General features: G+C 42.3%; 1 protein-coding gene across 6 annotated transcripts in view; it reads right to left on the bottom strand.

Annotated features, from left to right (window-relative positions):
* LOC147138023 (tetraspanin-1-like) overlaps positions 1 to 12,384 on the bottom strand; it is a 75,628-nt gene that overhangs the window by 41,667 nt on the left and 21,577 nt on the right. For all 6 annotated transcript variants that reach the window (XR_015088998.1, XR_015088997.1, XM_086047512.1 and 3 more), the window contains one exon: positions 5,091 to 5,174. Coding sequence is in view for 4 of the 6 variants with exons in the window: in XM_086047512.1 (XP_085903638.1) it covers positions 5,091 to 5,174 (84 nt within the window). In the remaining 2 variants the exon portion in view is untranslated. The remainder of the gene's footprint in view (positions 1 to 5,090; positions 5,175 to 12,384) is intronic.

The following is a 12,384-nucleotide window of genomic DNA, read 5'->3' as shown; positions in this document are numbered from 1 at the left end:
TACCGTAAATTGTCATATGAACATATATTGTTGTTCATTGATTCCATCGACATTTTACAGACTATTTTTTACTCTCACGATATTACGGGACAAAGTGCGTCCCTTTACAACTCAATACGGGACGCCTACTTATATTTCTAAATACGGGACAATTCCGGTTGGCAACCCTAATTGTAGGTCACTTGTGGGCAACAGACCCACTATATCATTTTATAATTCACAAAAAGATTAACAGTGACTTTTTTCTCATTGACAAATGCACAGATAGTTTGTGTATGCGCAAGGCAATAAACCAAGTTCCTGAGTCATTTCAATTCAGGAACTCATTGAATAGTTTATTTTGAGTGAAGCCTGCATGTCACTGTTTTTTCTACTTTGATTATATTCTGAACCATGCAATGTTTAGGTGGCATGTTATTTAATTGACTTTTTGCAAAATTAAGTCTTTTGAGACTGCTGATTATTTTGATCTGTTAAAAACCATGTTACTAAAAGCTGGTAAATTTAAGTTTTTCAGTTATCTTTGTGACATTTTGCGAAGGAGCTCCGGAATCGCATCCAGCCTGAAATTGAGCTCACTCATCACCTGAGTCAGAGTTTTGATAACACAACACAGGCCCTCAGTCATAACCGGCAGCTTCCTCATTTTCTGTGTTGCAACCATCATCTTCCAAACTTTGCAATAAATCAGGAAACTGCCAACTCCAAACAGCAGAATGCCTGTTATCAGAATTCCAATTATGATTGCATTGTTGACATCCTCGACAGAAAAATAGCCAGGCATACAGTCCTCCGCTTAATCCAGGAGTCCTCAGTATATCCAGCCGCGATGATATTGTCCCAAGTTATTTCTATTTCACCACATTGCGTGTGTGTGTCTGCTTAAGGTTAAATTTTCTTATTCAGACCTCAGTGTGAGACGAAAGGCTAAATGGATTATTTAACTTCTTTTGCACAGTCAGAAAACATCCATATTACTTTGTACTATTGACAGCTTCAAATGAAATACTAATGCAAAGCAAGAAAGAGAGTCAGCATGCCTTATTTCCTAAAGCCCAACCTGTCACAATTTAATTCTATTTACCTTGGAGTTGCTTAATCTAAACGTAATCATTATCGAATCACTGGCTTCATTCCTCCATTCTGCTAGTTTTCCCAATATTAGTAGTTGGGATGTCAAACATTAAATATTCAATGAGAGTTTAAATAATAAACAACAAATCCTTTGGCACCCTAATACTTTTACTTGTGTACAGTACTAGGCATATATAAAAATATCAGTAGTGTGTAAAAAATGTTAAATGTCTAATGCTCATTTGTTCTAAATTGTTTAAAATTGTTTCAAATGTATTTGTATTTGTAAGTATTCTTGTTAGTAGCATTATAGTAATATTTTTTAATTAATATAAATAAAACGAATATGAAGTTGCTTAGCCATCAGATATTATTTCACTGCTTTTTACTGATGTAAGTTTTTGCTATGGTATTACATCTTATTTCTGACAAGGTTACTTGATAGAGGTGCAGGCTGATTTAGACTGGGATGACATTCCAGAAGTGGGTATTGGAACCTTAACGAATCTCTCTCGACACTGACTTGAACAGTTTATGTCTCCCTACATAAGCTTGTTACCATGAGCATAGATTAGAGGGAGCGCTAACCCATTGAATGGAAAGCTGGTCAGAACTTTCTTGGAACAGGGAAAACTAATTTAAGAATGAATGGGGAAAAAAAGTCCATTAATTTGGTTTCATCGACCACAAAAATTGGTCGAAATTAAAATGTATGCCTCCAAACTATTAATTACCGTTTTGGCCCGAATATAAGACGGCCCTGTTTATAAGACGACCCCCTCTTTTTCAAGACTCAAGTTTGAAAAAAGTTTTTTTGAACACCAAATTAATTTTTATACAGAAATTAGTTACAGTACATCTGAAACAAATGATTATAACAATATATTTGAGAGAAAAGGCATGTTATTTTGCCTCATTCAAATCTTAATATCTGAACATTTAGATATGTAAACTAAAGTGCAATCACATTCGTAAATGAATGGCTTCTGGTTTTTGAAATGTAAATAAACCAATCTATTGTGGTCAAACAACAAAATTGCAATAACTGCATTAACCATCAAAGTGAAGTCTAACTGTAACTGTAGTCTTGAAACAAATCTGAATAAGGAAAAACATTGCAATAAAATAATGCAAACTGGTTTAACTTGAGAATAACTGAGAGCTATCATGACAGAACATTACTCCTCACAAACAATTATCTGCCTCGCTGTGCTCAGTGTCGCTGTCCTTAATCCCATCCTCTGGCTCCTCCCATAGCACGTCATCCTCACGTGACAGGGGTTGCTTTGGCCTGCGGAGTCAAGTTCAGCATTCGCTTCAATGATATCTGGCGCTATCAAGCGTCGTAAATGGGTATAATGTCTAGACCCGGATATAAAACGACCCCCAATTTTTCAGTCTTATTTCAATGCAAAAAACACAATTTTATATTCGGGCCAATACGGTAATTATGAGGTGGCTTGGGCTTCTGGTTAGGATGCCTCCTGGATGCCTCCCTGGTGAGGTGTTCCAGGCATGTCCGACCGGCAGGAGGCCCCAAGGACAACCCAGGACATGCTGGAGAGACTATGTCTCCCAGATGGCCAGGGAACGCCAGTTCGGAAGAGTTGGAAGATGTGGCTAAGGAGAGGGACGTCTGGGCTTCCATGCTGAAGCTGATGCCTCCGCGACCCTACCCCAGTTAAACGGTAGATAACGGATGGATGGATGGATGGATGTTTATATTACTTTACCCAGAACTAATGTTCTGTGTTTCCCCATGGACATTTGTTGTGGCGGACGCTCTTCCTACAACAGAGTAACCTGGCATTATGCCCATTGTTTTCACTATTTAAATAGTCATAATTAAATTTTTATGTCATTAATGCAAAGCGGAGCTGCAGTCACAGGAACTCGGGAATGTACATGCGCGACGAGTCGGTCGGGCTGCTCACCACTATAATACGATACGTAAGGAAGGTTAAATCTGATCAGAGTTCGGATTAAAATTATGATCGGATGCACTGTTTTCATGGACACTAAAAATACTGATCCGATCAGGACTTGCGTGTTAATACATCGTACTTGATTGGGCATTGGGCATACTCGATCAGAACAAATTATTTTGACATGTGCAAATTGACCAAATATACAGCAAATAGTAGTAGAATAAGAAGAAGCCTTGGCAACTTCCAGGTCAACAAAACATTGCTCCATCCATTTCCATTTTAAATGTTAGCTTTATTTTGCATATTCTCCCATTTGCGCTATTACATCGAGTTAACACTTCCCAATGGAGATACAGACCAGTTCAGTCTTGCGCCCACCGTTTCTTCGCCCACTCTCTTTCTGCTGTCTTCCGTGAATAACAGAAGCACATATACTGACGTCACAGACATTCGTAGTTAAGACTGTTTGTTCCGAAATTCTAGAATAAGTGTTTTCCTGCGCGCTGATGAGATTATCAATTGACATAAACCACCCTTCTTGGTCGGAATAATATCTTGATCGGAATGGGCTTGATCAGGTCAGAATATTCCGAAATGGGTGTGAACTGTGTAACTGAAGCATTTTTATTCCAATCAAACTTTTAATCCAAATAAATGTGTCCATGTAAATGTAGTCAGAAATGTAATGTGATTAGTGTCGGAAATATGTAAGAAAAATGGATGAGGACCAGGCGAGCGTGACAGTCGCTGCTGGCTCATTTTTTAAACAAGTCCCAATGTATGCTGGAGCAACTATTAACGGAAGAGAGGTACTTGTAATTTTGAACGACACCAGACCCTTTAAAATCCATATTAAAGTATTCCTTACTTAGTTTGAAGTTGGTATTGTGTTCAAACGTCAAGTTTGGCAAACGCAAACGTTATGTGGAGAGGCGTCCTTATTTGAAGGAAATAGTTGGTGCCCTAGCTGGGCGAAATGACGATATATATCGCGAAGATGACGGATAACATTTTATTGTGTCACGTTCGGCGGCAGTAGCCCGAAGCTGCGCGCCGTGCAGGCACACATTTTGTTTTTTTAATCAGTCGTACTTCGTTCGTAGCTCTTCCACGCGGCTAACTAGGAATTGAAACTTAGCATCAACTTTCTAAAATCTGAACGGTTCCGGGAGAACCAGAATGATGGAACCGGTTCCACTCGATTCCGGGTTTTCGGTGCCCAACCCTATGTACGAGTGAACTCAACCGCAAGTTGGATACGATTTTTGAGTTACTTTGTAAAATGGTTACCATCAAGGAGCAGTTGGCGTCTCGTTTTGAAGAATCGATTGAATTCCGCTTATTGATGCCCCACTGAGAGTCACAGGCAAAGACTCAAAGCTGACCGAAATGATTGTCGGCCTGCTCCCAACACATTTATCTGAATAAAGACTACTGCTTTGGATGCTATTGTTCCCCTATACAGCAACACCACCATCACCGCCTTTTAGTGGATCCCACACTCTTCCCCCATGACGGCCCCTGTGCTGCGAACTGGTTCTGTCATGTTCCACCCCTCTCCTCTATCCATCCTCACCGCCTCCCACGTTTAAGTCGTGAGAGCTGTTTGTAAATGTCTTTTTCAATGTGGCTGTATGTGCTGAGGATTTTTTCCAGGTTCATACTGTGCTCCCCTTTAAGGAGCATGGCTCAAGCCTTGTCTTTTTTTTTTCCACTCCCCCTTCCTAGTGTCCTCCTTTTCTCATCTAAGATCTCAGGGTGCTGAAAAGCGAGTCCCGAAAGGCTTTCTGTCCTGTCTCCCTCTGTGGATCATTGTTTTTCATGTTTCTTGGACAGGTTCTGTCTGTTAAGTCAGTTTCGTTGCTGTGTATTTTGTGCATGTGCAATGACAATAAAGATCCATTCATTTATTCATTCATTCAAATACCTTTTCACAGCACTGTTTATACACATATATATTGCATCCAGTCCACAGTCAATTAACAGGGTGTAGAAATAATGGAGATCAAATGTTATACTGAAGATTGACTTCCCAAAACTGGTTTACTCTAATGTAACATTGTATAGAACACTCTTGCACATACTTACCTCTAAAATACCAATTCCAGCTGCAATTCCGCCCACAACGTTTGCATGCTCTTTCAGGGACTCCAGGATTTGTTCAAAACAACCCTACGAAAGAGAGTCAGTCTGTCAAAGTTTGTGCTGTACATACTACATTCTATACACAAAATTGATTTCAGCATCTTTAGTTCTCAGTTTTATGAATGTTTTGTCTAAAATGTTTTTCTTTTTACATACATTCTCGATACCTTCCGTCATCTAAGGCTTATTTAAGCCTTTATACTTCCTTTTATACTCCAATTAAAGAGACACTTGGCTGAACTTAACATTGGCACTTATATCAATCAATCAATCAATCACATTTTATTTATATAGCACTTTTCATACATAAAAATGCAACTCAAAGTGCTTTAAAACATTCAAAGCAAAACATAGAATTATCTTCAATCAAAAGAAAAGATAAATTATTTAAAAGTTGTTGAAAGCCAAACTAAAAAGGTGTGTCTTGAGCTTCCTCTTAAAAATATCAACAGTCTCTGCAGACCTGACATCCTCTGGCAGGCTATTCCAAAGGTGAGGACCAAAATGGCTGAATGCAGCCTCGCCATGCATTTTGGTCCTCACCCTTGGAATAAATAAAAGGCCGGCGCCAGAGGACCTCAGGATCCGCGAGGGCTGGTATGATAAAAGCAAATCAGATAAATAAGATGGCCCAAGACCATTAACACATTTATAAACTAATAAAAGTACTTTAAAATCGATCCTGAAACACACAGGGAGCCAATGCAGCAATTTCAAAACTGGCGTAATGTGCTCCCGCCCTCTGGTTCTCGTCAGCACCCGAGCGGCTGAATTCTGCAGTAGTTGCAGTGGTGAAATGCTCTTTTTCGGGAGGCCAGAGAGCAGGGCATTACAGTAATCTAAACGACAGGAAATAAAGGCATGCATCAGCACTTCCGTGTTAGCCTGAGAGAGAAACGGGCGGACTCTGGCGATATTCTTAAGGTGATAAAAACCAATCTTGGTTACATTTTTAATATGAGGAATAAAACTGAGCTCAGAGTCAAAAATGACGCCAAGGTTCTTCACACAGTGTGAGGGATTAAAAATGTGTAGTTTTGGTAAAAGCTTCTCTCTCTGACCTTCGGGACCGATAACTAAGACCTCAGTCTTGTCCTCATTGAGCTGTAGGAAATTATCTGCCATCCATGACTTGATATCTAAAATGCAATTTAAAAGGGTATCAATGGGTCCTGTGTCATCAGGAGACACGGCAATATACAGCTGCGTGTCATCAGCATAGCTGTGAAAGCTGATGCCGTGTCCCCTGATGACATCCCCGAGGGGAAGCATATAAAGATTAAAAAGTAAGGGGCCTAAAATCGAACCTTGAGGAACCCCACATTTAATTTCATGAGTTTTAGAGGAACAAGTATCCATACTTACAAAGAAATATCGGTCTGTGAGATAGGAATAAAACCAGTCAAAAACAGTACCAGAGATGCCCACTAGATTTTTAAGTCTATTTAATAAAATTTGGTGATCTACTGTATCAAAAGCAGCGCTTAGATCCAGTAGCACCAAGACTGTGAGTTTTCTCACGTCTGCAGTGCACCTAATATCATTTAAGATCCTTAAAAGAGCAGTCTCCGTACTGTGGTTCATCCTAAAACCAGATTGATATTTCTCCAAAATATTATTTGTATTTAAAAAATGATTCAACTGGATGAAAACCAGTTTTTCTAAAATCTTACTTAAAAACGGTAAGTTGGATACGGGTCTGTAGTTATTAAAAACGCTCGGGTCAGAACCGCTCTTCTTCAGAAGGGGCTTCACCACCGCCGTTTTAAAGGCAGCTGGGAAGACGCCTGTCTGAAGAGAGCAATTGACTATATTTAAAATTTGTTCTTCAAAAAATCCATAAAATGTCTTAAAAAGAAATGTGGGAATTGGATCCAAAAGGCAGGTTGTTGGGTTTACCTGGGAGAAAACTCGAACAAGTGTCCTTGCATCAACCAGGGCAAAACTTTCCAGTGTTTCCTCATGTAAATATGATTGTCCGGGTTTATTAAAACTTGTGTTTTGACGGGCTAAAAGACTGGATCTTATGTCATCGATTTTACTTCTGAAGTGGTCTGCAAAGTCCTCACAGAGAGCATCTGTTGGTCTCTGTGGGGACTTATTAAAATCAGAACTAGTTAAAAGTTCAAAGGTGGAGAAGAGAACCCTGGGGTTGTTTTTATTGACTGTAATGAGGTTTGAGAAATAGGAAGATCTTGCCAGTTTTACTGTTTTATTGTAAGATTTCAGTTGTTCGCATAAAATTTCATAGTGTACTGTAAGTTTACTTTTTCTCCACCTCCTCTCTGCACTCCTGCATTTTCTCTTTGATATTTTGATAGCATTGTTTCTCCACGGGGGTACAGTCTTTGTTTTTGTTGTTTTAATTAAAAGTGGAGCTACTGAATCTAATGATGATTTAAGATGTAGGTTAAAATTGTCAACAATAAGATCACAGGGTGCAGGTAAAATGTCAGCAGGAGTGTTTTTTAAGATCTCGATAAAATTTGCTGCCACCTCAGAAGATAGGTAGCGTTTCTTCACTGTTCTGACCGGGACTGCTAGATGGTTAAAACTGGCGATGTTAAAATAGACACAGTAGTGGTCTGACACTGCCAAGTCAACAACAGAGGACACACCAGCAGACAAGCCATAGGTTATAACCAAATCCAGGGTGTGTCCTCTGTTGTGAGTTGGCTGCAAGACGTGCTGTTTAAAATCCAAGCAGTTTAAAAGGTTTGAAAAATCTCTGGATAGTGGGTCCGAGATGTTGTCCATGTGTATATTAAAATCGCCAGTTATTAATATTCTGTTATAACTGGAATATAAAATGGATAAGAATTCTGAAAATTCTGTAATAAAAGAAGTGGAATGATGGGGAGGTCTATAGACGGTAATGCAGAGAATAGGGGGACTGCTAAAAACAAAGGCATGGTGTTCAAACGATAAATAGCTGCTAAAAATGATCTCCTTTGATAAAAGAGTATTAATAAAAATTGATGCAGTCCCGCCTCCTCTTTTGCCATCCCTTGTAGAAAATAAAAAGTTAAAATTCGGTGGGCAAGCCTCGTTGAGAGCAACTGGAGCATCTGTACCAAGCCATGTCTCAGACAAAAGTATACCATGTAAATTATTGTCTAAAATCAGGTCGTTTATGATAAAAGTTTTGTTTAAAAGGGAGCGCACGTTCAGCACGGCCAGATTAATTATTGTGCTGGACGTGCGCTCATGGTGGTACGAATGAGCAGTATTAACATATACTAGATTACCACTGTTAAAACCACGTTGTTTGTGTGTGCAAGGGAAGCGTCTGCCGGTGATGGTTTCAATGGGAAAATTGTCCGATAGTGGTAATGATAATGAGGGCCTGCAGGGGGAGCTAGTGAGGGTGGTGGTACTGTGAGCAGCTGGTATTGGCCTGTAAGTGATGGTAGTGACATTGTCATTGCAGCGTTTATGAGTAGAAGAAGAAATATGATTGGTAAACAAGAGTCAGCTGGGAGTGGAATTGGTTACGACATGGTGGATGTTAGCGGCTAAAATCTTGCTACCAAGAGAGTTCGGATGAACACCATCCGGCTGGTAAAAAGACGGGCGATTCCAGAATAGGTTAAAGTTGTCAATAAAAGCAAAGTCAAGGTGGCCACAAGTGCGTAGGAGCCACGTGTTCAAGCTTAAAAGGCGGCTGAAGCGCTCGGCTCCGCGAGACAATGCCGGCAAAATGCCACTCACCCAGACCGAGAGATCGCAGGTTCTTAACAAGGCAAAGAGGGCGTGAAAGTCTCTCTTCGTCTGCTCAGACTGTCGGCGTATTGTCTCGTTTGTCCCAACGTGAACGATGAGCCGGGTAATGGATGATGGCAGAGAGTCAAGAACACCCGGCAGGATGTTAACTATGTCCATGACTTTCGCTCCGGGAAAACAGCGGGTGACGCAGCCGGGATAGTGAGTACGTCTAATGGTGCTGTCGCCAATTATAACGGTGGTCGGTGGGTGACGTGAGGAGGGAACGCCAAGGGACTCACCACCGGCGGAAGATTCACGACCCCACTGTCCAGGATGGCTCCGCCGAGGCCGAGTGAAGACGGTGGATGACACCGATGAGTGTCGCCGATGATGCTGGTGATGACGACCACCCTTGTACCGGGACACCGCGTCCCGGAGCAGCCCGACGCGTGAGTGGACGGCCGTGTCACCGGCGGACCCGCCCAACATGGGGTTCCCGGCCGAGGTCGTCGCCGTGGGTGGCGGGGAATCCGAGGGAGCCCCTGGGAGCACAGCCCCAGCGTCGGACGCAGCAGTCGGTGTCTCCGACTGCTGTAGTGCAGTGATGGGAACAGGAGACTCACTCGCCAGGGCGGCGAACCGATTCCCCAGGACCAGTTGGGGGCGGTGGGGTTGCTCCCCGGCCCTCCGGCCGCGGGACACCACCTTGACCCAGGTGTCACTCTGCAACGGTGTCGAGCAGGATGGCCCCGGGCAGGCAATTGGATCCCACTTCGCCGTGTCCGAGAGGCCAGCCGCCTCAGCCGTCATTGTCGCCGACAGGATTTCACGAGCGCGCCTTCTCATGACCACCGCGGAGAGTTCGGGGAAACGGGTCGCGAAGCAAGAGATGACCGATTCCTTCTCATGGAGCTCCTCTGAGAGACGACGAATATCCCTTCTTAGGTCAGAGATTGTCTTATTTGCCTTCTCCAGCAGGCCATTGTGTTCGTCGCTGTCGTCTGAAGGCATTTTAATACACTAGCTCCAAGCTAGCCCCAAGCTAGCCCGTTTCCGTCTCACGCTAGCTGTATGCTAGTCCGCGAGATCAAGCGACCCAGAGATTAACAAAAATTTAAATAAATAAAAAATAAGATAAAAATAGTCTCCAAAAATTAAAAAGAGTAAAAACGCAACGCGCAGGTGAGGTAGATTCGAAGGCGAAAGTGCAGAAGTGCAATCGATACCATCCACGTCCAAACTCTGACGTGGCAGGAAAAACGCAAACGGAAGTGACGTTGAAGGGTGTCGATTGTTGCTCTTTTTGCTCTTTTTTATAATAGGTTTGCATGTAAAAATGACATTAGTACTAAAATGCCCACCTCAAAAGACTCTGTCGTGATTTAATGTATTTTTTGGGGATTAGGTTTACTACAAATTTTCCCGCCCAAAAAAGGGGCGTGGTTTATGTTATGTTTTCGGTCTCAGCGGTCTACGTCACGCGAGGAAAGCATGCTTGGTAATATTGCTCGCTTTGTCAGTTCTGTTGTCTAAAACGGCGACCGATCGCCACCAAAATGCAAATGCACATTACTACTCTTGTCCACTTCAACCTGTGAAAGTATAAAAGTGTTCTGCACAATAGTTTGGATTTATTGACATAAAACGTGTTCCCATCATGATCACCTCCACAAAATCAAAAATACCGTGGCAATTGCTCCTCCACTTTCACAAGCTGAAGCGGACAAGAGCATGAATGCGCACACGAACCCTAACTGGTTATATTTCTGACATTTAGCGACGCTAAACTCGTGTCTCAGGAGGGAGAGAGACGGCGGCTTGCCACAGCTGCAGGCAGATTGGAGCTTTACGCCCCCCTCTTCCCTTCCCGGCTAAAGGTAGGATAACGGGACAGCTAATAGCAACAACTAGCTTCAGGCCGTTTAAACAAAAGGCGTTAGCACAGCAACATTAGCTCCGCACTGTCCGCCCTGCGTGTGGAGGTGAAGATGAGCCTGTGTCTTTATGTCGCCTCGCAAGCAGTCACGTGCAGTGTCCCTGCTTGCTTGCTTGCAGCCGCCACCTTCTGCCTGAGTGAAGCGACGTGAGAGTGATGAAAGCCTTCATCGAACAGCGAACAAAAAGTTGACTGCACAGCCGAGTGTGGCTGCATTGGAACGTGCCATTTCGGCTGTTTCCTTCCAAATTGGACGGCGCGTTGTAAGTCGAAAAACTGGGGCCATTCCTCATCCAAATAAATGTGTCTACTCATTCCCACTTCAGTTTGTTAATATCCTGACTGGTGTTTAATGCCTCGCCCGTTCTAAACGTGATCAGCAAAGAAGCAGTTTTTCTTTTTTTTTTAAAACAAAGAAGCAGTGTTTTTTTTGTTTTTTTTCAAGCAAAGAAGCAGTGTGCGCTCGTCCCAGCCTAAATCTATGTAGCTCTGCTGACTTCCACATTTCCTCATTCTCATATAAATCAGCCATGGAGAGGTTAATCCTTTTAATATGTTGAAGTGGGCATTAGTAAGGATGTTCACATAAATTTTGATGCCAATTGATCGCCGTTTTTGGACGTTATAAGCAATAAAAGTACAATGATTTCCAATGGAGAGTTTGGAATCGGTTCCTCGCGTGACTCCGGCCGAACAAGGATAGAATGGTAGGGGGCGCGGCCATTGTGCTCATTATCAAGGGGCGTTGTTCACGGAGTCACTTATTTCCTAATTCTTCCAAAATGAATAGATAAAATAGACAATGGCAACTCTTTTCATTTTCCTGATCAAAAATTGTATGAAATGAACTTGTAAGTGAAAACATGGCCATCCAGGCCCCACCGTCCCTTTAATATAAGGTTGACATCATGTAGTAGGGACACTTTATGGCCATTGGTAAGTCAGTGAGTGAAAATGAGCTCTTTCAACTGATCTGCCGGTGACTTGAAAACATGCTATATGATATGTTTTCCCTTCAGAGCGGCGCTGGACCTACCACAGCCTATTGGATTGCGCAAGAGGAAAGGCGTTTAACTCTTTCTAGAATGCAGTCCAGGCAAGGTAGTATAAATATACCTGTAAATATAAATTATAAATCTTTGAATGCATGCATTTCATGAAACTGCACAGGTGACACACTTAAGTCGATGTGAGGATCTGTACATCAAACCTTCTCTCTTTGTCTCTGTATTTCTGGTGTTTCAGAGTAACGATTGGCATTCTACAGCATTTTCAGATTTTCATTTGAAGTTCTGTGTCCTGATGCAAAGGAAAAGTAAATATGACAAACACTGGCACCCAGTGAATTTTGGGGTTCATTTGAAGATGCTTATATTTGTTTACAAATCCTTAAATGGCCTCGCACCGGCGTACCTCTCTGAGCTCCTCCACTCCTACGCACCTTCCCGGTGCTTCAGTTCTGCGGACCAGGCGCTGCTTGATGTGCCAAGGACTAAGCGGTGCCTCAGAAAGGATCGAGCCTTCTATGTGGTTGGTCCTTCACTTTGGAATGACCTTCCATTAAAGGTTAGGCAATCCCCCTCTCTGTCCATTTTT

Source organism: Filicampus tigris, chromosome 12, assembly GCF_054856515.1.
Source record: "Filicampus tigris isolate MCC_2025a chromosome 12, RoL_Ftig_1.0, whole genome shotgun sequence".
NCBI classification, from domain to species: Eukaryota; Metazoa; Chordata; class Actinopteri; order Syngnathiformes; family Syngnathidae; genus Filicampus; species Filicampus tigris.
This window is presented reverse-complemented; position numbering and strand designations above follow the sequence as displayed.